At 46.2% G+C, this 27,257-nt stretch overlaps 1 protein-coding gene across 1 annotated transcript in view; it reads left to right on the forward strand.

Moving 5' to 3' along the window:
* LOC129861303 (monocarboxylate transporter 5-like) overlaps positions 1 to 27,257 on the forward strand; it is a 66,663-nt gene that overhangs the window by 13,867 nt on the left and 25,539 nt on the right. Inside the window, exons 5-7 of the mRNA XM_055932606.1 lie at positions 275 to 436; positions 662 to 1,357; positions 25,420 to 25,631. Coding sequence (XP_055788581.1) covers positions 275 to 436; positions 662 to 1,357; positions 25,420 to 25,631 — 1,070 coding nt within the window. The remainder of the gene's footprint in view (positions 1 to 274; positions 437 to 661; positions 1,358 to 25,419; positions 25,632 to 27,257) is intronic.

Here is a 27,257-nt window from a genome sequence, read left to right on the forward strand (position 1 = left end):
AATAACAGCACTTACAGTTGACTGGGGGGCAGCTCTAGCAGGGCAGAACTTTGACAAACGGAGTTGTTGGAAACTATGACGGTGCCAAAGTCACTGAGCTCTTCAGTACCGGCCATTCTACTGCCAATGTTTGTCTATGGAGATTGCATGGCTGTGTGCTCGGTTTTATACTCCTGCTAGCAACAAGTGTGGCTGCAATAGCCCGAATCCACTAATGTGAAGGGGTGTCAACACACTGCTGTCTATATACTGTATGTCATGTGACCCCTCTCAGGCCTTGGTTTTGCACTCCTGTACCAAGCCACCTCTGTTGTCACGGCAACATATTTCCGTAAGAGGTTAGCGACGGCATACTCCATCGGGCGGTCTGGGATGGGCTTTACCTTCGCCCTCGCCCCTTTCACTCAGCTGCTGCTGGATCAGTACGCCTGGCAAGGTACTGACACACACACACGCACACACACACACACACACCACACACACACACACGCACACACACACACACACACACACACACACACCACACACACACAACACACACACACACACACATATACATCTATCTATCTGTTGTTGGGATGTGGAAATGATTGAATTATTATGGGAATATCATAATGCTATTCTAGAATGACCCCGTAACACACCGATGCTCCTCCCACAGGAGCTCTGCTAATCCTAGGAGGCCTGATGTTAAACCTGGTGGCCTCTGGGATGCTGCTAAGACCCATCCACGTGAAGCCTGCACCACCCCCTTCCTCAACCTCATCTTCATCCATCCAAAAAAGCCCTCTGATAGGTCCAGAGAAGGAGAAGGACCGCCCTCAGAATGGATGCTGCTTTAACGGATCCACAACGTTAACCAATGGCAACGCCAAATCAGACTCTTCTCCTTCAACTCCACAACCCCTGCACTGGGACACTGAGACCTCAGAGAAGGACTCTACACCTAGGTTGGGTCAGAACAACCACAGCCCCCCACCTCCACCAAACCCTGAACTGACCAAGCTGGTACAAAACAACGTGAACAGGCACGTTCAGGAGGCATCCCCCCCCACGGCCACCATAGACAGCCCCAGCATCATGGAACAGAACGGTACCATTAGCCTAAATGGTTCCGCTGTGTTTGGGTGTTCCTCACCTAATGGCACTACCACTGTGGATGATCACATCCCACCGGCCGTGAAAAATAACAGAGTTCTAGACTTCTCCCTGTTGAAGAACCCTTTCTTCTGCATCTACACTTGGTCCGTGGTGTTCAGCCAGCTGGCTTACTTCATCCCCTACTTCCACTTGTCTGCCCGGGCCAGGAACCTGGGCATCGACGCCATGGATGCTTCCTTCATCATCTCTGTGGCAGGTGAGTCTCAGGCAGTCGATCAACCTTCCCCTGAGACAAGGCTGTAGACATTAGGTCACCATACAGGGCAAGTAGGCTGTAGACATTAGGACACCATACAGGGCAAGTAGGCTGTAGACATTAGGACACCATACAGGGCAAGTAGGCTGTGGGCATTAGGACACCATACAGGGCAAGTAGGCTGTGGGCATTAGGACACCATACAGGGCAAGTAAGCTGTAGACATTAGGACACCATACAGGGCAAGTAGGCTGTGGGCATTAGGTCACCATACAGGGCAAGTAGGCTGTGGGCATTAGGACACCATACAGGGCAAGTAGGCTGTGGGCATTAGGACACCATACAGGGCAAGTAGGCTGTGGGCATTAGGACACCATACAGGGCAAGTAGGCTGTGGGCATTAGGACACCATACAGGGCAAGTAAGCTGTAGACATTAGGACACCATACAGGGCAAGTAGGCTGTGGGCATTAGGTCACCATACAGGGCAAGTAGGCTGTGGGCATTAGGACACCATACAGGGCAAGTAGGCTGTGGGCATTAGGACACCATACAGGGCAAGTAGGCTGTAGACATTAGGACACCATACCGGGCAAGTAGGCTGTGGGCATTAGGTCACCATACAGGGCAAGTAGGCTGTAGGCATTAGGTCACCATACAGGGCAAGTAAGCTGTAGACATTAGGTCACCATACAGGGCAAGTAAGCTGTAGGCATTAGGACACCATACAGGGCAAGTAGGCTGAAGGCATAAGGACACCATACCGGGCAAGTAGGCTGTAGGCATAAGGACACCATACCGGGCAAGTAGGCTGTAGGCATAAGGACACCATACCGGGCAAGTAGGCTGTAGACATAAGGACACCATACCGGGCAAGTAGGCTGTAGGCATAAGGACACCATACCGGGCAAGTAGGTTGTAGGGTCTACAGCCATGTCCCAGGGCTTTATCAACCCACAGAATCTCTCTTTTTCACTACATTTCCACAGTGTAAACAAGCAAGGATGGTGACCAAAGACAATCATCTCTCAGAATACTCATACTTGTACCCTTGATGATGAAACAGTTGAATTTGAATATACCTTGTTGAATATAGGGTAGTAATAACACCTTCCCTAGTAAAGGGAAAGACCTAGTCAGTTGTACAACTGAAATGTGTCTTCCGCATTTAACCCAACCCCTCTGAAAGAGAGAGGTGCGGTGGGCTGCCATAGTCGACATCCACAGCGCAGTGGGTTGCTGAATCAAATCCCCAATCTGACAAGGTAAAAATCTGTCGCTCTGCCCCAGTGTAGATAATGGGAGGCACAATTTTGGGGGGGGACATTTTAACATGCATTTCCTGGAATTCGACACAGTTTGACGTTACTTATTATGCCTCTTTTGAGGCGTATATATGGAGGGGCTATATATGGAGGGGCTATATATGGAGGGGCTATATATGGAGGGGCTATATATGGAGGGGCTATATATGGAGGGGCTATATATGGAGGGGTATATATGGAGGGGCTATATATGGAGGGGCTATATATGGAGGGGCTATATATGGAGGGGTATATATGGAGGGGCTATATATGGAGGGGCTATATATGGAGGGGCTATATATGGAGGGGCTATATATGGAGGGGCTATATATGGAGGGGCTATATATGGAGGGGTATATATGGAGGGGCTATATATGGAGGGCTATATATGGAGGGGCTATATATGGAGGGGTATATATGGAGGGGCTATATATGGAGGGGCTATATATGGAGGGGCTATATATGGAGGGGCTATATATGGAGGGGCTATATATGGAGGGGCTATATATGGAGGGGCTATATATGGAGGGGCTATATATGGAGGGGCTATATATGGAGGGGCTATATATGGAGGGGCTATATATGGAGGGGTATATATGGAGGGGCTATATATGGAGGGGCTATATATGGAGGGGCTATATATGGAGGGGCTATATATGGAGGGGCTATATATGGAGGGGCTATATATGGAGGGGCTATATATGGAGGGGTATATATGCAGGGGTATATATGTAGGCTATATATGGAGGGGAATATATGGAGGGGTATATGGAGGGGAATATATGGAGGGGTATATGGAGAGGGGAATATATGGAGGGGTATATGGAGAGGCTATATATGGAGGGGAATATATGGAGGGGTATATGGAGAGACTTTATATGGAGGGGAATATATGGAGGGGTATATATGGAGGGGTATATATGGAGGGGTATATATGGAGGGGTATACAGTGAAGGAAAAAAGTATTTGATCCCCTGCTGATTTTGTACGTTTGCCCACTGACAAAGAAATGATCAGTCTATAATTTTAATTGTAGGTTTATTTGAACAGTGAGAGACAGAATAACAACAAAATCATCCAGAAAAACGCATGTCAAAAATGTTATGAATTGATTTGCATTTTAATGAGGGACATAAGTATTTGACCCCCTCTCAATCAGAAAGATTTCTGGCTCCCAGGTGTCTTTCATACAGGTAACGAGCTGAGATTAGGAGCACACTCTTAAAGGGAGTGCTCCTAATCTCAGTTTGTTACCTGTATAAAAGACACCTGTCCACAGAAGCAATCAATCAATCAGATTCCAAACTCTCCACCATGGCCAAGACCAAAGAGCTCTCCAAGGATGTCAGGGACAAGATTGTAGACCTACACAAGGCTGGAATGGGCTACAAGACCATCGCCAAGCAGCTTGGTGAGAAGGTGACAACAGTTTCTGCGATTATTCGCAAATGGAAGAAACACAAAAAAGAACTGTCAATCTCCCTCAGCCTGGGGCTCCATGCAAGATCTCACCTCGTGGAGTTGCAATGATCATGAGAACGGTAAGGAATCAGCCCAGAACTACACAGGAGGATCTTGTCAATGATCTTAAGGCAGCTGGGACCATAGTCACCAAGAAAACAATTGGTAACACACTACGCCGTGAAGGACTGAAATCCTGCAGCGCCCGCAAGGTCCCCCTGCTCAAGAAAGCACATATACATGCCCGTCTGAAGTTTGCCAATGAACATCTGAATGATTCAGAGGACAACTGGGTGAACGTGTTGTGGTCAGATGAGACCAAAATGGAGCTCTTTGGCATCAACTCAACTCGCCGTGTTTGGAGGAGGAGGAATGCTGCCTATGACCCCAAGAAACCATCCCCACCGTCAAACATGGAGGTGGAAACATTATGCTTTGGGGGTGTTTTCTGCTAAGGGGACAGGACAACTGCACCGCATCAAAGGGACGATGGACGGGGCCATGTACCGTCAAATCTTGGGTGAAAACCTCCTTCCCTCAGCCAGGGTATTGAAAATGGGTCGTGGATGGGTATTCCAGCATGACAATGACCCAAAACACACGGCCAAGGCAACAAAGGAGTGGCTCAAGAAGAAGCACATTAAGGTCCAGGAGTGGCCTAGCCAGTCTCCAGACCTTAATCCCATAGAAAATATGTGGAGGGAGCTGAAGGTTCGAGTTGCCAAACGTCAGCCTCGAAACCTTAATGACTTGAAGAAGATCTGCAAAGAGGAGTGGGACAAAATCCCTCCTGAGATGTGTGCAAAGCTGGTGGCCACCTACAAGAAACGTCTGACCTCTGTGATTGCCAACAAGGGTTTTCCAACCAAGTACTAAGTCATGTTTTGCAGAGGGGTCAAATACTTATTTCCCTCATTAAAATGCAAATCAATTCATAACATTTTTGACATGCGTTTTTCTGGATTTCTTTGTTGATATTCTGTCTCTCACTGTTCAAATAAACCTACCATTAAAATTATAGACTGATAATTTCTTTGTCAGTGGGCAAACGTACAAAATCAGCAGGGGATCAAATACTTTTTTCCCTCATTGTATATGGAGGGTATACAGTGGGGCAAAAAAGTATTTAGTCAGCCACCAATTGTGCAAGTTCTCCCACTTAAAAAGATGAGAGAGGCCTGTAATTTTCATCATAAGTACACTTCAACTATGACAGACAAAATGAGGGGGAAAAAATCCAGAAAATCACATTGTAGGATTTTTAATGAATTTATTTGCAAATTATGGTGGAAAATAAGTATTTGGTCACCTACAAACAAGCAAGATTTCTGGCTCTCACAGACCTGTAACTTCTTCTTTAAGAGGCTGCTCTGTCCTCCACTCGTTACCTGTACTAATGGCACCTGTTTGAACTTGTTATCAGTATAAAAGACACCTGTCCACAACCTCAAACAGTCACACTCCAAACTCCACTATGGCCAAGACCAAAGAGCTGTCAAAGGACACCAGAAACACAATTGTAGACCTGCACCAGGCTGGGAAGACTGAATCTGCAATAGGTAAGCAGCTTGGTTTGAAGAAATCAACTGTGGGAGCAATTATTAGGAAATGGAAGACATACAAGACCACTGATAATCTCCCTCGGTCTGGGGCTCCACGCAAGATCTCACCCCGTGGGGTCAAAATGATCACAAGAACGGTGAGCAAAAATCCCAGAACCACGCGGGGGGACCTAGTGAATGACCTGCAGAGAGCTGGGACCAAAGTAACAAAGCCTACCATCAGTAACACACTACGCCGCCAGGGACTCAAATCCTGCAGTGCCAGACGTGTCCCCCTGCTTAAGCCAGTACATGTCCAGGCCCGTCTGAAGTTTGCTAGAGAGCATTTGGATGATCCAGAAGAAGATTGGGAGACTGTCATATGGTCAGATGAAACCAAAATATAACTTTTTGGTAAAAACCCAACTCGTTGTGTTTGGAGGACAAAGAATGCTGAGTTGCATCCAAAGAACACCATACCTACTGTGAAGCATGGGGGTGGAAACATCATGCTTTGGGGCTGTTTTTCTGCAAAGGGACCAGGACGACTGATCCGTGTAAAGGAAAGAATGAATGGGGCCATGTATCGTGAGATTTTGAGTGAAAACCTCCTTCCATCAGCAAGGGCATTGAAGATGAAACGTGGCTGGGTCTTTCAGCATGACAATGATCCCAAACACACCGCCCGGGCAACGAAGGAGTGGCTTCGTAAGAAGCATTTCAAGGTCCTGGAGTGGCCTAGCCAGTCTCCAGATCTCAACCCCATAGAAAATCTTTGGAGGGAGTTGAAAGTCCGTGTTGCCCAGCAACAGCCCCAAAACATCACTGCTCTAGAGGAGATCTGCATGGAGGAATGGGCCAAATTACCAGCAACAGTGTGTGAAAACCTTGTGAAGACTTACAGAAAACGTTTGACCTCTGTCATTGCCAACAAAGGGTATATAACAAAGTATTGAGATAAACTTTTGTTATTGACCAAATACTTATTTTCCACCATAATTTGCAAATAAATGCATAAAAAATCCTACAATGTGATTTTCTGGATTTTTCCCCCCTCATTTTGTCTGTCATAGTTGAAGTGTACCTATGATGAAAATTACAGGCCTCTCTCATCTTTTTAAGTGGGAGAACTTGCACAATTGGTGGCTGACTAAATACTTTTTTCCCCCACTGTATATGGAGGGTATATATGGAGGGGTATATATGGAGGGTATATATGAAGGGGTATATATGGAGGGTATATATGGAGGGGTTTATATGGAGGGGGATATATGGAGGGGTTTATATGGAGGGGGATATATGGAGGGGTTTATATGGAGGGGGATATATGGAGGGGGATATATTGAGGGGGATATATGGAGGGGGGTATATGGAGGGGGATATATGGAGGGGGATATATGGAGGGGGATATATGGAGGGGTATATATGGAGGGGTATATATGGAGGGGGATATATGGAGGGGGATATATGGAGGGGTTTATATGGAGGGGGATATATGGAGGGGGATATATGGAGGGGTATAGAGTGCTTTATTCAGACCCCTTTACTTTTTCCACATTTTGTTACTATACAGCCTTCCTCTAAAATGTATTTAAAAAACAACAACAATTTCCTCATCAATCTACACACAATAATGAAATGAAAGTAATGTAATAAAAGTAATGAAAAAGCAAAAACAGGCTTTTAGAAAACCTTTGGTATTCAGACCCTTCACTATGAGATGTGAAATTGAGCTCAGGTGCATCCCATTTCAAATCAAATCAAATGTATTTATATAGCCCTTCTTACATCAGCTGATATCTCAAAGTGCTGTACAGAAACCCAGCCTAAAACACCAAACAGCAAGCAATGCATGTGTAGAAGCACTGTGGCAAGGAAAAACTCCCTAGAAAGGCAGGAACCTAGGAAGAAACCTAGAGAGGAACCAGGCTATGAGGGATGGCCAGTCCTCTTCTGGCTGTGTCGGGTGGAGATTATAACAGAACATGGCCAAGATGTTCAAATGTTCATAAATGACCAGCATGGTCAAATAATAATAATCACAGTAGTTGTCGAGGGTGCAGCAAGTCAGCACCTCAGGAGTAAGTGTCAGTTGGCTTTTCATAGCCGATCATTAAGAGTATCTCTACCGCTCCTGCTGTCTCTAGAGAGTTGAAAACAGCAGGTCTGGGACAGGTAGCACGAGTTTCCATTGATCATCCTTGAGATGTTTCTACAACTTGACTGGAGTCCACCTATGGTACATTAATTTGATTGGACATCATTTGGAAAGCCACACACCTGTCTATATAAGGTCCCACAGTTGACAGTGCATGTCAGAGCAAAAACCAAGCCATGAGGTCGAAGGAACTGTCCGTAGAACTCCGAGACAGGATTGTGTCGAGGCACAGATCTGGGGAAGGGTACCAAAAAATGTCTACAGCATTGAAGGTCCCGAAGACCACAGTGGCATCCATCTTTCTTAAATGGAAGAAGTTTGGAACCACCAAGACTCTTCCTAGAGCTGGCCGCCTGGCCAAACTGAGCAATCGGGGAGAAGGGCCTTGGTCAGGGAGGTGACCAAGAACCTGATGGTCACTGTGACAGAGCTCCAGAGTTCCTCTGTGGAGATGGGAGAACCTTCCAGAAGGACAAACATCTCTGCAGCACTCCACCAATTAGGCCTTTATGGTCGAGTGGTCAGACGGAAACCACTCCTCAGTAAAAGGCACATGACAGACCGCTTGAAGTTTTCCAAAAGGCACCTAAAGTACTTTCAGACCATGAGAAACAAGATTCTCTGGTCTGATGAAACCAAGATTGAACTCTTTGGCCTGAATGCCAAGCGTCACTTCCGGAAGAAACCTGGCACCATCCCTACGGTGAAGCATGGGGGTGGCAGCATCATGCTATGGGAATGTTTTTCAGCGGCAGGGACTGGGAGACTAGTCAGGATCGAGGGAAAGATTAACAGAGCAAAGTACAGAGAGATCCTTGATGAAAACCTGCTTCAGAGCACTCAGGACCTCAGACTGGGGCAAAGGTTCACCTTCCAACAGGACAACAACCCTAAGCATACAGCCAAGACAATGCAAGAGTGGCATTGGGACAAGTCTCTGAATGTCCTTGTGTGGCCCAGCCAGAGATGGACTTGAACCAAATCGAACATCTCTGGAGAGACTTGAAAATAGCTGTGCAGCAACACTCCCCGTCCAACCTGACAGAGCTTGAGAAGATCTGTAGAGAAGAATGGGAGAAATTCCCCAAATACAGGTGTGCCAAGCTTGTAGCGTCATGCCCAAGAAGACTCAAGGCTGCAGTCACTGTCAAAGGAGCTTCAACAAAGTACTGAGTAAAGGGTCTGAATACTCATGTAAATGTGACATTTGTAAAACAAATATATATACTGTATATTGATGAGATTATTATTATTTTATATTTTTTTACGTGTTGGAATAAGGCTGTAACGTATCAAAATGTGGAAAAAGTGAAGGGGTCTGAAAACTTCCCAAATGGATTGTATAGATGGGGTATTTTGAGGCCTATATATGAAAGGGTATTTTATAAACCCAGTGCAAGTGGATGGATAAGTCGCCATCATCATTAATGAAGGTATTTGAAGGCAAATATAACAAATTCACTAAATATGAACACTGAGTTGCATTATAATGATGCACACATGCATATTTCTTTATATTATGAAGACACAAAAAGATGAAGACTGAGTTTTATTATAGTTGTTTTGCTGGTGCCACCTCGGGCCTTCCCCCCCTCGTATCGCCCCTGACTGAAATGAGTGAGGGAGGAGCGCGAATAGACTGTGCGAATGTCTATAGACCGCGTCGCTGAGCAGAGGACATGCAGTGCGTCCGAGCAGGGCCGGACTAACGCATTTGGGTCTCCGGGGGACCTACCCCACAACCCCCCCCAAAAAACAACAATATTGTTGGGGAAAGCAGATTATTTTCGTAAAACAACTAGATTCCTGCATTTCAACATATTTTGCCATGTCCCCCGTGACAATTTTGCCTATGTGACCAACAGAGCATGACTGGCAAAGTAATTGATCCAAACGACCTCAAGCTGTTGGCAATCAATCTGGAAAGCCAGTACAGTAATTGAATGAGCCGAGTGTTTCAACATTTTTCTATGAATATATGCAAGATTCAAATGTCCAGTTTTTCCGTATGCCTAGTCACGTAGAACGAGCCCAGCCGACTACCTAGTTTCCTTTGCAGTGGTTATGAGATAAGATTTTATTTTAGAAAATGACGCAAACATACTATATCTTCAAACGTGTAGTTTTCAGGGCACTGTGTTTAAAGGTAGAACCAGCATCCTGTGCCGTTGTGGTCGGATAGATTTTCAGAAATAGTTTTTAGAAGTGAGTATAGAAAAAAAATAGTCCTCAGCTATTAGTCATCTTGTTCTTCTTACGCTATTTATGAATTATTTGTGAGTACTGTAGCAGCAGACTCAGACCCTAGCCGCAGTAGTCTTATGTAACACGTTCTTATATAAAACCTGAACTTTGGCCTAGTGGCCCGAGCCGTCGAGTTCAGCTCAGTAGTATCCCCATTGATGAGGCTGAGGCCACTCTGTATGAAAAGCAGACGTGCTAAATGGTACTCTATTATCTATATGGGATCCTGGTCAAATGTAGTGCAGTATATAGGGGCACACCCCTAGTATAAACGTCTTTCTCCTCTGACCAGACCGCTAGTCTAGCTGTACACACCACGTGCATACTGTAACTAAAGCCAGATGGCTGAATGTGCTTTTAAAAATTTCAAGTACACACACTTACATTTGCTTTAGAATAATTTAGCAGATGTTCTTGGAGTACCATGTTAGTAGTTGGTATGGATCTGTACAACACCGCTTGGTATCTCAACTGCACCGCCTTCGATCATATGGCGCTACGGAGGGGGGGTGCGGACTCCCCAGTACAATCACTGGCGCCGAGACTCCCATGCCATCCAGGACCACTATATCAGGCGGTGTGAAAGGAAGGCAGGGAAAATTGTTAGACTCCAGCTACCCAAGTCATAGACTCTTCTCTCTGCTTCCGCATGGCAAGCGGTACCGGAGCAACATCTCTGACACCAACAGGCTCTTGAATAAGAGTCATAAGACTGATAAATAGCTAACAAAATGGCTACACGGACTATCTGACTTGATCCTTCTATTTGTAGTTTTTCAAGTTTCACGTTTTAATGTCACGTGCACAAGTACAGTGAAATGCCTTTCTTGCAAGCTCTAAACTCAACAATGTATTTGCCACATGCGCCGAATACAACAGGTGTAGAACTTCTAGTGAAATGCTTACTTACAAACCCTTAACCAACAATGTAGTGTTAATAAAATAAGTATTAAAAAAATAGTTACCAAATAAACTAAAGTAAAAAATAAAAAGTAGCAGCAAAATAACAATAACGAGGCTATATACAGGGAGTACCGGTACTGAGTGAATGTGCTGGGGTACAGGTTAGTCGAGGTAATTTGTACATGTAGGTCAGGGGTAAAGTGACTATGTGTAACCGATGTGAAATGACTATCTAGTTAGCGGTGGTGCGCGCTAATAGCCTTTCAATCTGTGACGTCACCTGCTCTGAGACCTTGAAGTAGTGGTTCCCCTTGCTCTGCAAGGGCCGCGGCTTTTGTGGAGCGATGGGTAACGATGCTTCGTGGGTGACTGTTGTTGATGTGTGCAGAGGGTCCCTGGTTCGCGCCAGAGGACGGACTAAAGTTATACTGTTACATATGCATAGATAGTTAGACTCAATGTAGAACTAAAGATAACATAAGGTCGAACAAAAACACACTCCAACACACATACACACACACACACGTAACACATAACACACACACACACACACACACACACACGTAACACATAACACACACACATTCATACTGACTCTACACTCACGAACACACCCTCACATACAATCGTCATATAAGCTGCTGCTACTCTGTTTACTCATGTATCCTGATGCCTAGTCACCTTACTGCTATACATACTGTATCTGCCTCTATCACTCCAGTATCCCTGCACATTTTAAATGGTGTTGGCACTGATCCTGGAACTGTCCCTGTATATAGTCACCTTACATTTACATTTACATTTAAGTCATTTAGCAGACGCTCTTATCCAGAGCGACTTACAAATTACCCCTATACATATCTAACCCTCCCCCTCATGTATCCCTGCACATTGTAATATGGTGTTGGCACTGACCCTGGAACTGTCCCTGTATATAGTCACCTTACATTTACATTTAAGTCATTTAGCAGACGCTCTTATCCAGAGCGACTTACAAATTACCCCTATACATATCTAATCCTCTCCCTCATGTATCCCTGCACATTGTAAAATGGTGTTGGCACTGACCCTGGAACTGTCCATGTATATAGCCTACCAGTATTGCATTGTTGGGAAAGATCAACCAAGGAGGGCCTTTCAATGTGCTTGTGAACAGTGACAATTAAAAACTGTAAAGTTGTGCTGTAGTGTACTTTAGTAAAATGTTAGTAGGTGATATGGATCTGTACTGTAGTGTACTAGCTAATTAGCAAATTAGTTGTTGTCCTCTATTAGCCTAAACTGTGGTTTTGTTCCAAGTTTGGCCCCTGTCCTCTATATAATGCACTACTTTTAACCAGATCTCCACTACTTTTGTAGTCCACTATTAAAGGGAATATGGTGCATTTTTGGAGTGAACTCCGTGTGTCTTCAGTGGAGTGATGAATGTGCTATATTGGTGAGTTATGATTGTGGGTAACTAGTTCAGCCAAACGGTTCCCCAAGAGAACGTCTGTTACAACAGTCCTTTGCTCTGTGTGTAGTAATGGAGGGAATGTAATGACTGGAGATGTATCTTGTGACAGACTGTCACATTGAGTAGATGGCTAGCTAGGGCACACCATTTGGTTCTGGCTTCTGAGATTAGGCAGTGGGAGTTGGTATGTGAATGAATGTAGGTCTAACACAGAGGTTCGTCCATATGAGCCGGGATCCAGTTAGTCCATGAATGCTGACCCCAGACAAACTCAACAGTGGGTATGGATGTCTCTATTTCCGTCTTGAACCCAAAGTACCTCTAAACGAGCAGAGGGTGCCATGGAGAACATAAATCGATTGGCCTATGCTCCTCACGGACTTTGTGTATTAAAGTAAGTGAGTCTGAGCCTGTCTGTGAGAGGAGCAGGGATGATAGCATTGAGTTATTCTCAGCACACATGCGTTCTGTCTCACATTCTGCTGCCATGTCATGTTCCATGTTCCCAGAAAGCAAACGGAGAGAGAGAGAGAGAGACAGACTGCCACCCTCGCACGCACACACGCCACAACAAACCCAACATGTCCCCCAGCCTCCCTCCCCACCTCCATTGAAACAGGTCCTTTCAGCTAGCTGAGCTCAGACAGAGAGGAGGGCCACCATAGTCCAGACCATAGAAATATAATTAATAGAATGCACATTCCCATTCCAGTCCATGTTTATGCATTCTATTATTTACATTTCTATGCTCCAGACCAGGCCTCATGTCAGGCCACCGTCGGCAGATCCACTGGGGTCGCTAGGCAACGGCTTAGTGTGTAAAAGTGGTTGCCGTGGCGACATGAGGGAATTCCGATTTATAAATTTTTTGTCCAATGTTGAAGTGCCTGGTTGATATTGTTCCCTCATAATCATTGAGGTGGGGATGTTTACAAAAGAGGTGGGGAGATGAGCCAACAGAGATTGTTTAGTAATGAGAAAGACTGGGGGGAAAGAGGACTGACTAACGTGGTTTAAAACTCTCCCACATTGAAAAAAATATTATAGTATACTATGGTATAAAAACTAGACTATTCACTGTAGTGATTTTGCGGGCTAAAGACCTCACTGTGTTAAACCCTTTAACTCAGAGCATAGGCCATCCACTAAGGTTCTCCATGCCTGGATACAGCCCTTAGCCGTGGTATATTGGCAATATACCACAAACCCCTGAGGTGCCTTATTGCTATTATAAACTGGCTAGCAACATAATTAGAGCAGTAACAATATGTCAGCCAATCAGCATTCGGTGCTATAGTTAAAAAAGGGAAGTGTTATTGTGGACATTGCTGTAGTAAGTACTGTAGTATTCTACAGGATACTACAACATCCTATAGTAAGTACTGTAGTATTCTACAGGATACTACAACATCCTATAGTAAGTACTGTAGTATTCTACAGGATACTACAACATCCTATAGTAAGTACTGTAGTATTCTACAGGATACTACAACATCCTATAGTAAGTACTGTAGTATTCTACAGGATACTACAACATCCTATAGTAAGTACTGTAGTATTCTACAGGATACTACAACATCCTATAGTAAGTACTGTAGTATTCTACAGGATACTACAACATCCTATAGTAAGTACTGTAGTATTCTACAGGATACTACAACATCCTATAGTAAGTACTACACATGATTGAGGGATACAGTTTACTATAGAATTCTATAGTAAGTACTGTAGTATTCTATAGTAAACTGTAGTATTTTTTTTTACGTGGGCTGCTAAAACAGGGGAACCTCACTAGCACTTTGTGACACCTGCCAATGTAAAACGGGCTTTATAAAATACATTTGATTTGATTAAATGTCTCTTTTGAAGTGAGAGGAATTGAAAAGCAATCCTTCTGCCTTGTAGTTGGACCTTTAGCTTGTTAAGGGTTATCGCTGGGAGGCGTGTAGCACTAACACCTGCTTGTCTTTTCTGGCTGACAGAGGTGAGAGCTTCACAAACATTTGTGACTTCCCGTTCCCAAGCAGGAAGAGGAAGAGTAGAGTGGAGAGAGAGAGATCCTGGTTCCGGATCTGTTTTTGCTGTCCCACATGAAAACATACTATAGTATACTATGAAATACTGTAAATACTATAGTATTATTTGTGACTTCCCATGCCCAACCCGTTTGGCTTACAGGAAGAGTAGAGTGGAGAGAGAGAGAGATCCTGGTTCCGGATCTGTTTGTGCTGTCCCACATGAAAACATACAGTATAGTATACTATGAAATACTGTAAATACTATAGTATTCACTGTACTGTTTTTTTGCAGGCTTTACTCTAGTATTCACTGTAGTTTTTTTGCGGACTAAAGTCATTAACAACACTACAGTGAATACTGTAGTATGTACAGTTAACTGTAGTATAAATACTGTAGTAATAAACTGTAGTATGCAGTTCCTTCAGAAAGTATTCACACCCCTTGACTTCTTTCAGATGTTGTGTCACTGATCTACACACCCCATAATGTCAAACTTGAATTATGTTTTTAGAATTCATTTTTTTTAAAATTAATTTGTTAACAAAAGCTGAAAAGTTCTTAAGTCAATAAGTATTCAACCCCTTTGTTATGGCAAGCCTACATAAGTTCAGGATTAACAATTTGCTGAACAAGTCACATAGTAAGTTGCGTGGACTCACTCTGTGTGCAATAATGGTGTTTTTGAATGAAAACTCTGTCTGGGTCTCTGTACCCCACACATTATATGTAAGGTCCTTTAGTCGAGCATGTGAATTTCAAGTACAGATTCAACGACAAAGACCAGGGAGGTTTTCCAATGCCTTGCAAAGAAGGGCACCTATTGGTAGAGGGGTAAAAAATATATATATATATTGAATATCCCTTTGAGGATAGTGAAGTTATATATTATACATATTTTATCTATATATATATATATATATATATATATATATATATATATATATATATATATATATATAGGCTATATATATTATAGGGAATACTTTGCAGGGCCGTGAAAAAAAGTTTTTCTCCCTTTCTAATTTTCTCTACTTTTGTATATTTTTGATACTAATAACCTAATATTAGATAAAGGGAACCCGAGTGAACAAATAACACAACAATTTCATACTTATTTCATTTATTTTATGGACAAAGTTATCCAACATCCGATGCCCTTGTGTGAAAAAGTAATGGCCCCCTTACACTCAATAACTGGTTGTGTCAACTTTAGCTGCAATGACTCCAACCAAACGCTTCCTGTAGTTGTTAATCAGTCTCTTACATCACTGTAGAAGTATTTTGGCCCTCTCTTGCATGCAGAACTGCTTTAACTCAGCGACTTTTCTGAGTTTTCAAGCAAGAACTACTCGTTTCAAGTCTTGCCACAACATCTCAATTGGGATTAGGTCTGGACTTTGACTAGGCCATTCCTAAACTTCAATTTTTGTTGCTTTCTATCCATTTTCATGTAGACTTGATTGTGTGTTTTGGATCACTGTCTTGCTGCATGACCCAGCTGCACTTCAGCTTCAGCTCACAGACGGATGGCCTGACATTCTGCTGTAGGATTCTCTGATACAGAGCGGACTTCATGGTTCCTTACTATTAAGGCAAGTCGTCCAGGTCCTGAGGCAGCAAAGTAACCGCAAACCATCACACTACCACCACCATGCTTGACCGTTGGTATGAGGTTCTTACTATGGAATGCAGTATTTGGTTTTCGCCAGACATAACGGGACCCATGTCTTCTAAAAAGTTATACTGTCCATAGAACATTCTTCCAATAGTTTTGATGATCATCCAGGTGCTTCCAGGTGCTTTTTTTGGCAGAATTTAGTCAACTTTTTGGACGACGTGAGAGACTGATCAACAACTAACAGGAAGCGTTTGGTTGGAGTCGTTGCAGATAAAGGTGGTACAACCAGTTATTGAGTGTAAGTGGGCCATTACTTTTTCACACAGGGGGAAGAGGGTGTTGCTTAACTCTGTTTAATTAAATAAATAAATAAATATCATTTTTTGTTGTTGTTGTTTTTGTAAACTCAGGTTCCCTTGATTTAATATTAGGTTTTGGTTGAAGATCTAATAACAGTCAGTTTCTATGCAAAAATAGAGAAAATCAGAAATGGAGCCTAATACTTTTTCGCAGCACTGTATATGGTCTATACTTGGCATGTAGGTTTATATCTTATGGGTGGCACAAATTGTGATATGGGCGGGGTATATGCAAATTAAATACTGTAATATTTAATATAGTTTCAAAAAGTGTTGTGTTTTTTGCAGACTGTAGTGTTTTTGCATACATTACTGTAGTATTTACTATAGTATTCTACAGTATATTATCACATACTATAGTAAGTACTACACATGATCGAGTGATACTACAGTATGTAGTATAGTATTCTATAGTATAATACAGTTTAGTATAGAATTCTATAGGAAGTAGTGTAGTATTCTACAGTATAATACAGTTTAGTATAGAATTCTATAGTAAGTAGTGTAGTATTCTACAGTATAATACAGTTTAGTATAGAATTCTATAGTAAGTAGTATAGTATTCTATAGTATAATACAGTTTAGTATAGAATTCTATAGTAAGTAGTATAGTATTCTATAGTATAATACAGTTTAGTATAGAATTCTATAGTATGTAGTATAGTATTCTATAGTATAATACAGTTTAGTATAGAATTCTATAGTAAGTAGTGTAGTATTCTATAGTAAACTGTAGCATTTTTTTCATGTGGGGTCTTGAGTTGTCATGAGTTGGCAAGATGTCACAAACTGATCTGGGACCAGGCTAGAGAGAGAGAGAGGCAGCTCTATTAAAACCCATTGTTCTGCGTTTCTACAGAAACAGCTGTAAAAAAAACTTCCACCAACCTGCTGTGAGTAAAACAGACAAAAAACACCAGGGCTAGTCTGTTCTCCAGGGGGGGAACAACCTCAGGGCTAGTCTGTTCTCCAGGGGGGGAAGAACCTCAGGGCTAGTCTGTTCTCCAGGGGGGGAAGAACCTCAGGGCTAGTCTGTTCTCCAGGGGGGGGACAACCTCATGGCTAGTCTGTTCTCCAGGGGCGGAACAACTTCAGGGCTAGTCTGTTCTCCAGGGGGGGGAAGAACCTCAGGGCTAGTCTGTTCTCCAGGGGGGGGGGGCAACCTCAGGGCTAGTCTGTTCTCCAAGGGGGGAACAACCTCAGGGCTAGTCTGTTCTCCAGGGGGGGGAACAACCTCAGGGCTAGTCTGTTCTCCAGGGGGGAACAACCTCAGGGCTAGTCTGTTCTCCAGGGGGGGGGGGGCAACCTCAGGGCTAGTCAGTTCTCCAGGGGGGGGAAGAACCTCAGGGCTAGTCTGTTCTCCAGGGGGGGGGGGGAGAACCTCAGGGCTAGTCTGTTCTCCAGGGGGGGGGAACAACCTCAGGGCTAGTCTGTTCTCCAGGGGGGGGGAACAACCTCAGGGCTAGTCTGTTCTCCAGGGGGGGAACAACCTCAGGGCTAGTCTGTTCTCCAGGGGGGAAGAACCTCAGGGCTAGTCTGTTCTCCAGGGGGGAAGAACCTCAGGGCTAGTCTGTTCTCCAGGGGGGAAGAACCTCAGGGCTAGTCTGTTCTCCAGGGGGGAAGAACCTCAGGGCTAGTCTGTTCTCCAAGGGGGGAACAACCTCAGGGCTAGTCTGTTCTCCAGGGGGGAAGAACCTCAGGGCTAGTCTGTTCTCCAGGGGGGGAACAACCTCAGGGCTAGTCTGTTCTCCAGGGGGGGAACAACCTCAGGGCTAGTCTGTTCTCCAGGGGGGGGGAACAACCTCAGGGCTAGTCTGTTCTCCAGGGGGGGGAACAACCTCAGGGCTAGTCTGTTCTCCAGGGGGGGGAACAACCTCAGGGCTAGTCTGTTCTCCAGGGGGGGAAGAACCTCAGGGCTAGTCTGTTCTCCATGGGGGGGAACAACCTCAGGGCTAGTCTGTTCTCCAGGGGGGGGAACAACCTCAGGGCTAGTCTGTTCTCCAGGGGGGGGAAGAACCTCAGGGCTAGTCTGTTCTCCAGGGGGGGGAAGAACCTCAGGGCTAGTCTGTTCTCCAGGGGGGGGAACAACCTCAGGGCTAGTCTGTTCTCCAGGGGGGGGAAGAACCTCAGGGCTAGTCTGTTCTCCAGGGGGGGGAACAACCTCAGGGCTAGTCTGTTCTCCAGGGGGGGGAACAGCCTCAGGGCTAGTCTGTTCTCCAGGGGGGGAACAACCTCAGGGCTAGTCTGTTCTCCAGGGGGGGGAACAACCTCAGGGCTAGTCTGTTCTCCAGGGGGGGAACAACCTCAGGGCTAGTCTGTTCTCCAGGGGGGGAAGAACCTCAGGGCTAGTCTGTTCTCCAGGGGGGGAACAACCTCAGGGCCAGTCTGTTCTCCAGGGGGGGGGAGAACCTCAGGGCTAGTCTGTTCTCCAGGGGGGGAAGAACCTCAGGGCTAGTCTGTTCTCCAGGGGGGAAGAACCTCAGGGCTAGTCTGTTCTCCAGGGGGGAAGAACCTCAGGGCTAGTCTGTTCTCCGGGGGGGGGGGGCAACCTCAGGGCTAGTCTGTTCTCCAGGGGGGGAACAACCTCAGGGCTAGTCTGTTCTCCAGGGGGGGGAAGAACCTCAGGGCTAGTCTGTTCTCCAGGGGGGGGGATGAACCTCAGGGCTAGTCTGTTCTCCAGGGGGGGGAACAACCTCAGGGCTAGTCTGTTCTCCAGGGGGGGAAGAACCTCAGGGCTAGTCTGTTCTCCAGGGGGGGGGGAAGAACCTCAGGGCTAGTCTGTTCTCCAGGGGGGGGATGAACCTCAGGGCTAGTCTGTTCTCCAGGGGGGGGAACAACCTCAGGGCTAGTCTGTTCTCCAGGGGGGGAACAACCTCAGGGCTAGTCTGTTCTCCAGGGGGGGGAAGAACCTCAGGGCTAGTCTGTTCTCCAGGGGGGGGGGGGCAACCTCAAGGCCAGTCTGTTCTCCAGGGGGGGAACAACCTCAGGGCCAGTCTGTTCTCCAGGGGGGGAACAACCTCAGGGCTAGTCTGTTCTCCAGGGGGGGAAGAACCTCAGGGCTAGTCTGTTCTCCAGGGGGGGGGGAACAACCTCAGGGCTAGTCTGTTCTCCAGGGGGGGGGAACAACCTCAGGGCTAGTCTGTTCTCCAGGGGGGGAACAACCTCAGGGCTAGTCTGTTCTCCAGGGGGGGGAAGAACCTCTGGGCTAGTCTGTTCTCCAGGGGGGGGAACAACCTCAGGGCTAGTCTGTTCTCCAGGGGGGGGAACAACCTCAGGGCTAGTCTGTTCTCCAGGGGGGGGGGGGGGACAACCTCAGGGCTAGTCTGTTCTCCAGGGGGGGGGGGAACAACCTCAGGGCTAGTCTGTTCTCCAGGGGGGAACAACCACAGGGCTAGTCTGTTCTCCAGGGGGGGGGGGGGGGGAACCTCAGGGCTAGTCTGTTCTCCAGGGGGGGGGGGGGGGGGAGAACCTCAGGGCTAGTCTGTTCTCCAGGGGGGGAACAACCTCAGGGCTAGTCTGTTCTCCAGGGGGGGGAAGAACCTCAGGGCTAGTCTGTTCTCCAGGGGGGGAAGAACCTCAGGGCTAGTCTGTTCTCCAGGGGGGGAAGAACCTCAGGGCTAGTCTGTTCTCCAGGGGGGGGGGAGAACCTCAGGGCTAGTCTGTTCTCCAGGGGGGGAACAACCTCAGGGCCAGTCTGTTCTCTAGGGGGGGAAGAACCTCAGGGCTAGTCTGTTCTCCAGGGGCGGAACAACCTCAGGGCTAGTCTGTTCTCCAGGGGGGGAAGAACCTCAGGGCTAGTCTGTTCTCCAGGGGGGGAACAACCTCAGGGCCAGTCTGTTCTCCAGGGGGGGAAGAACCTCAGGGCTAGTCTGTTCTCCAGGGGGGAAGAACCTCAGGGCTAGTCTGTTCTCCAGGGGGGGAACAACCTCAGGGCTAGTCTGTTCTCCAGGGGGGGAAGAACCTCAGGGCTAGTCTGTTCTCCAGGGGGGGGGGGGGGGGGGCAACCTCAGGGCTAGTCTGTTCTCCAGGGGGGGGGGGGGCAACCTCAGGGCTAGTCTGTTCTCCAGGGGGGGGGGCAGAACCTCAGGGCTAGTATGTTCTCCAGGGGGGGGAACAACCTCAGGGCTAGTCTGTTCTCCAGGGGGGGAACAACCTCAGGGCTAGTCTGTTCTCCAGGGGGGGGGGAGAACCTCAGGGCTAGTCTGTTCTCCAGGGGGGGGGGGGGGGGAACCTCAGGGCTAGTCTGTTCTCCAGGGGGGGGGGAGAACCTCAGGGCTAGTCTGTTCTCCAGGGGGGGGGAGAACCTCAGGGCTAGTCTGTTCTCCAGGGGGGGGGAAGAACCTCAGGGCTAGTCTGTTCTCCAGGGGGGGAAGAACCTCAGGGCTAGTCTGTTCTCCAGGGGGGGAACAACCTCAGGGCTAGTCTGTTCTCCAGGGGGGGAAGAACCTCAGGGCTAGTCTGTTCTCCAGGGGGGGGGGGAACAACCTCAGGGCTAGTCTGTTCTCCAGGGGGGGACAACCTCAGGGCTAGTCTGTTCTCCAGGGGGGGAACAGGGGGAGAACAGTTCTATGTGATACTATTAGTCAGTTAACATGACCTTTATGAATTATGAAGGCGTCGTGTTTTGTTCTATGATATACTAAACTCAGCAAAAAAAGAAACGTCCTCTCACCGTCAACGGCGTTTATTTTCATCAAACTTAACATGTGTAAATATTTGTATGACCATAACAAGATTCAACAACTGAGACATAAACTGAACAAGTTCCACAGACATGTGACAGAAATTGAATAATGTGTCCCTGAACAAAGTGGGGTAAAAATGAAAAGTAACAGTCAATATCTGGTGTGGCCACCAGCTGCATTAAGTACTGCAGTGCATCTCCTCCTCGTGGACTGCACCAGATTTGCCAGTTCTTGCTGTGAGATGTTACCCCACTCTTCCACCAAGGCACCTGCAAGTTCCTGGACATTTCTGTGGGAATCGCCCTAGCCCTCACCCTCCGATCCAACAGGTCCCAGATGTGCTTAATGGGATTGAGATCCGGGCTCTTTGCTGGCCATGGCAGAACACTGACATTCCTGTCTTGCAGGAAATCACGCACAGAACGAGCAGTATGGCTGGTGGCATTGTCATGCTGGAGGGTCATGTCAGGATGAGCCTGCAGGAAGGGCACCACACGAGGGAAGAGGATGTCTTCCCTGTAATGCACAGCATTGAGATTGCCTGCTATGACAACAAGCTCAGTCCGATGATGCTGTGACACACCGCCCCAGACCATGACGGACCCTCCACCTCCAAATCGATCCCGCTCCAGAGTACAGGCCTCGGTGTAACGCTCATTCCTTCGACAATAAACGCGAATCTGACCATCACCCCTGGTGAGACAAAACCGCGACTCGTCAGTGAAGAGCACTTTTTGCCACTCCTGTCTGGTCCAGCGACGGTGGGTTTGTGCCCATAGGCGATGTTGTTGCCAGTGATGTCTGGTGGGGACCTGCCTTACAACAGGCCTACAAGCCCTCAGTCCAGACTCTCTCAGCCTATTGTGGACAGTCTGAGTACTGATGGAGGGATTGTGCGTTTTTGGTGTAACTCGGGCAGTTGTTGTTGCCATCCTGTACCTGTCCCGCAGGTGTGATGTTCAGATGTACCGATCCTGTGCAGGTGTTGTGCCACTGCGAGGACGATCAGCTGTCCATCTTGTCTCCCTGTAGCGCTGTCTTAAGCGTCTCACAGTACAGACATTGCAATTTATTGCCCTGGCCACATCTGCAGTCCTCATGCCTCCTTGCAGCATGCTTAAGGCACGTTCACGCAGATGAGCAGGGACCCTGGACATCTTTCTTTTTGTGTTTTTCAGAGTCAGTAGAAAGGCCTCTTTAGTGTCCTAAGTTTTCATAACTGTGACCTTAATTGCCTACCGTCTGTAAGCTGTTAGTGTCTTAACGACCATTTCACAGGTGCATGTTCATGAATTGTTTATGGTTCCATGTGTAAACCCTTTACAATGAAGATCTGTGAAGTTATCTTTGAAACACAGGGTCCTGAAAAAGGGACGTTTCTTTAGTTTATTATTATTTATTTCTGAGACAATTAGTCAGTTAACATGGTCTTTATGAACTATGAAGCCTTTATGTGCATGATGTGCTTCAAAACTCACAAAAAGTGACTTTAGCTGATGAAAAATATCTCATAGAACAAAATGTATCGGATCTCCTAAGTCTGTGTTTACCGCAGACCATATTTTGTGGTCATTTATCTAGAAAACCCTATTCATTTCCACATAGACTTTGACCAACGAGCTATGGCGAAGCGAACCTCTGTTGGCGCCTCTCTATTAAGTCACGTTTTGTGATGGCCTTTCTAGAGACCGTGAGCCAACTACACTCTCATTCTGACAAAAAGGCTGTTGACTTGTTTTCAAATCAGTAAGACTAGAAAAGATTACCAGCTTAAAAAGCTATCACTCAACTCGACTATTTTTTTTCCCCGAGACCCTCACACTGATGACGTTGCAGAGTATCTGAGCTGATAGAAGTCCACAGTAGATTCAAGTCCACTGACTGCAGTGTGTCCCTGCACTCCGCCTTTATCACTGCAGTACTCCATCTACAGTGGACATCACTATGGTTTGCATCCCATTCCCTACAACAGTAGTGCACTGCAATAGGCTGCCATTTGGGCCGTAGACTAGCACTGATCTGACTGCATGGGGATGAGGGACCTGTTTACTTTATTCCATTGATCAATGGGATGATGCTGCTCGCCTGCCTGCCCATCCAGAGCTATTTCTGAACCCTGGATCAATACAGCCACTGCAGCAGCTATCACATTCACATTGACTCCAGAAAAGACGGGAGAGAGAGAGAGAGAGAGGCCAAAATCCTGAATGGCACCCTTTTTCCTATATATATATATACGGTATATTGCACTATTTTTATCCAGGGCCCATAGATCTGTGTTCACAAAGTTCGGTACTTTATAGGGAATAGGCTGCCATTTGGGGCAAACCCATTCTAGATGCACAGTCATTATCAGCCACTAGAACTAATGAATTCACAACATAATCAATAGCTGTGATGTGACAGATGATCATGAATACAGTCGTTGATGCAGATCTTATCTACTCATTAGATATTTGTTTTGCTGTTATCTACTGATTTGTCTATCCTATTCAGCTGTTGGAGTCAGCTGTTGTCAGCTGTTGTTGCCGTCAGCTGTTGCCCGTAAGCTGTTGTTGTCGTCAGCTGTTGCCGTCAGCTGTTGCCCGTAAGCTGTTGTTGTCGTCAGCGCTTGTCGTAAGCTGTTGTTGCCGTCAGCGGTTGCCGTCAGCGGTTGCCGTCAGCGGTTGCCGTCAGCGGTTGCCGTCAGCGGTTGCCGTCAGCGGTTGCCGTCAGCGGTTGCCGTCAGCTGTTGCCGTCAGCTGTTGCCGTCAGCTGTTGTCAGTCAGGGCATTATGAAGGAACACTCTGTTGCTTATGATAAGCCACTGCACTAATTAACCTCTGTATCTTGCTTTACCTTGAGTAGGCAAACGGTATAGAACCCTGCAGATAAAAACATCACAAATAGAAATGACGTGACTGTCATTCTGTATTCTACACGTAAGAGAAGTTTGTTTACTCCATTGGTGTCATAGTCAAGCCAAACATTACAATGAGTGACAAGGAGTTGTAATGATAGCACAAACAGAGTGGCGCTCAGGCTAGATATCTTTCTATCGGAGTGTTCCGCAACGTGGTGCCCTGCTAAATGGAATGTGTTCCTGGACATTCTCTCCAACACGAGACGGAACACGGGACTCCAGATGGGAACTCTGTGGGAGATGGAGGATGTAACACATCATGTTTGAAGACTGCTGCTGCACTCTCTCTCTCTGTCGCTCTCTCTCTGTGTCTCTCTCTCTCCGTCTTTCTCTCTCTATCGATCTCTCTCTCTGTCTTTCTCTCTCTCTCGGTCTTTCTCTCTCTCTCTCTCTGTCTTTCTCTCTCTCTCTCTGTCTTTCTCTCTCTCTCTCTCTGTCTATCTCTCTCTCTATCTCTCTCTCATTCTTTCTCTATCTATCTCGCTCTCTGTCTTTCTCTGTCTTTCTCTCTCTATCTCTCTCTCTCCGTCTTTCTCTCTCTATCTATCTGTCACTCTCTCTCTCTCTCTAATAGAGGTTGGTCTCTGTCTTTCTCTCAAAAAGCTGATTGATTTACGGATTGATTGAAACCTGGACAAAGTCTAGCACAGCCTCCTTGCATTCCAAACATGTGTGCCACAAAGCTAACAGAATGCACATTGGTTCGACATTTTGCTAAAGCTCCTTTGTAATGTCTGTGCGTCTCCAGAAGCACTACTCACTCAACAGCCCACCCACCTTTAAATAGGACAGGTACATGAGTAATGAAATGATCCGTTGATGACAAAGAACATAATATAAAATCATCATTAAAGTCATCAAAAGTCTTGATAGACTAATACAGATGTTTCTCATCTCCCTCTCTTTCTCCTTGCCCCTCTCCTTCCCCCTCTCCTTCTCCAACTCCTTCTCCTTCTCTGTCCCCTCTCCTTGCCCCTCTCCTTCTCCCTCCCCTTCTTCTCTTTCTCTGTCCTTTCTCCTTCCCCCTCTCCTTCTCCAACTCCTCCTTCTCTGTCCCCTCTCCTTCCCCCTCTCCTTCTCCCTCCCCTTCTTCTCTTTCTCTGTCCTCTCTCCTTCCCCCTCTCCTTTTCTTTTTCCCTCCCCTCTCCTTCTCTCTCCCCCCTCTCCTTCTCCGCCCTCCCTCCCTCCCTCCCTCACTCTCTCCTTCTCCCTCCCCCTCTCCTTCTCCGCCCTCCCTCCCTCACTCTCTCCTCCTCCCTCCCCCTTTCCTTCTCCCTCCCCCCCTCTCTCTCCCCCACTCCTTCTCCCTCCCTCCCTCACTCTCTCCTTCTCCCTCCTCCCTCCCCCTCCCCTCCCCCCTCTCCTTCTCCCTCCTCCCCCCCTCTCCCTCCCCCACTCCTTCTCCCTCCAGGTATCACAGAGACTATAGCCCAGCTAGGCTCCGGTTGGCTAGCGGATAAGAACCCGTTCCATAAGTACCACTACCACAAGGCCTACCTGATCCTGTGTGGAGTGGTCAACCTGTTTGCCCCACTGGCTAACACCTACATCCTGCTCATGGTTTACGCTGTCTTCTTTGCCATCTTCTGTGGCGGTTACATGGCACTGCTACTGCCTGTCCTGGTGAGAAACACACACACACACACACACACACACACACACACACACACACACACACACACACACACACACACACACACACACACACACAAGCCTAATCATACAATATATCAATATCAGTGTTTGGGTCTATTAAGCCATGTTCTGCGGGAGCTGCTACTGCCCGCCCTAGTAAGAAACCAGTCCGTCAGAGTTGGGGTCGATTAGAAGAACTTAAGTCGATTAACTGAAATTCCAATTTAATAATATAAAACATTTGCATATTTTCTATGACTTCTCACTGGGTAATTAGATTATATAATTTAAGAAAATAACTTGCACACTGCGTGAGCTTACTTACTCGGTGTCTCAGCTGAGAGACAATTCAAGGCCAATACTTAATAATCTACTGTTGATACTGGCGAAGCGTACAAGTTTTTATTTTCTTTCAAGGTGACCTAGATACCACCCACCAATCAATGAAGATAAAGAAAGTAACCATACAGGGGAGATGAGCGATTTCTTGAGAAATTGCTAGTACCATTTGTTCCATAGCAATAATGTTTTCTGATTCGGATTTAGAATGCAGCACTAGTGATATCTATTGAGAGAGAGAACAGTTTTTTAAAAAGTGCTGGCCAACCACTCTTAACAGGATCTTGGAAGGATATGTTCACTGATCTATGCCTTCCCAGTCTGAGAATGTTATGTTATGAGTATAACTACTGTTTCCTGAAGGAGGGAAATGAGGTACAAAATACTATGGGAAGTCGCACTCTCGCGACTTCAGTTGAAGGATCTGCAATCACACCTGACAAGGCCAATGTAATCCGTGACTCGCTGGAAGCCCCGCCTTCCACAGGCGTGAATCTGGGATTCATTCCTTCAATTTAATACCCGTCTTCACTGAGCTCAGGAACTGTCGGTGCGGCACCAAACGGGTGTTTCACCTTGTTTCAGAGAACGTTAAGAAACAACGTGTAACGGCCGTCGTCGGAATGAGACCAAAGCGCAGCTCGGAAAGTGTTCATGATTTTTATTATCAAAAAAACACTTAAACAAAATAACAAAGCGAAAGCGAACAGTTCTGTCAGGTAACAGACACTAAACAGAAAACAACATCCCACAAAACCCAAAAGGAAAATGACAACTTATATATGATCCCCAATCAGGGACAATGATAGACAGCTGCCCCTGATTGGGAATCAACCACACCAACATAGAAATAAGGAAACTAGAATGCCCACCCTAGTCACACCCTGACCTAACCGAAATAGAGAATAAAAACCTCTCTACGGGCCAGGGCGTGACACAACATTCTTCCTTCCCGAGGGAATGTTACATTTTATACTGGACCATGACCTCAGTGTGCATAAATTAGAATAATTTGCTGATGTCAAACTTTATATGAAAACATGATACATATTTTAAAAGCTGAGAAACAGCTCTTTCAAATGATATGACATACAATCAATCAAATTGTAATCAGTCAAGAAAAAACAACTTGTGACAGACAAAGGTCTGTCACAAGATGGATACCTGTCATTAATATAAATACCTCCTAATTGACGGTGAGGTTCTCTCTGAATGTAATCTGTCTCTAATCAGTTTGCTGATTTACCTTGCCAGGTGGTGTGTGATTACACTGCC

The sequence above is a fragment of the Salvelinus fontinalis genome, chromosome 8, assembly GCF_029448725.1.
Source record: "Salvelinus fontinalis isolate EN_2023a chromosome 8, ASM2944872v1, whole genome shotgun sequence".
Lineage (NCBI taxonomy): Eukaryota > Metazoa > Chordata > Actinopteri > Salmoniformes > Salmonidae > Salvelinus > Salvelinus fontinalis.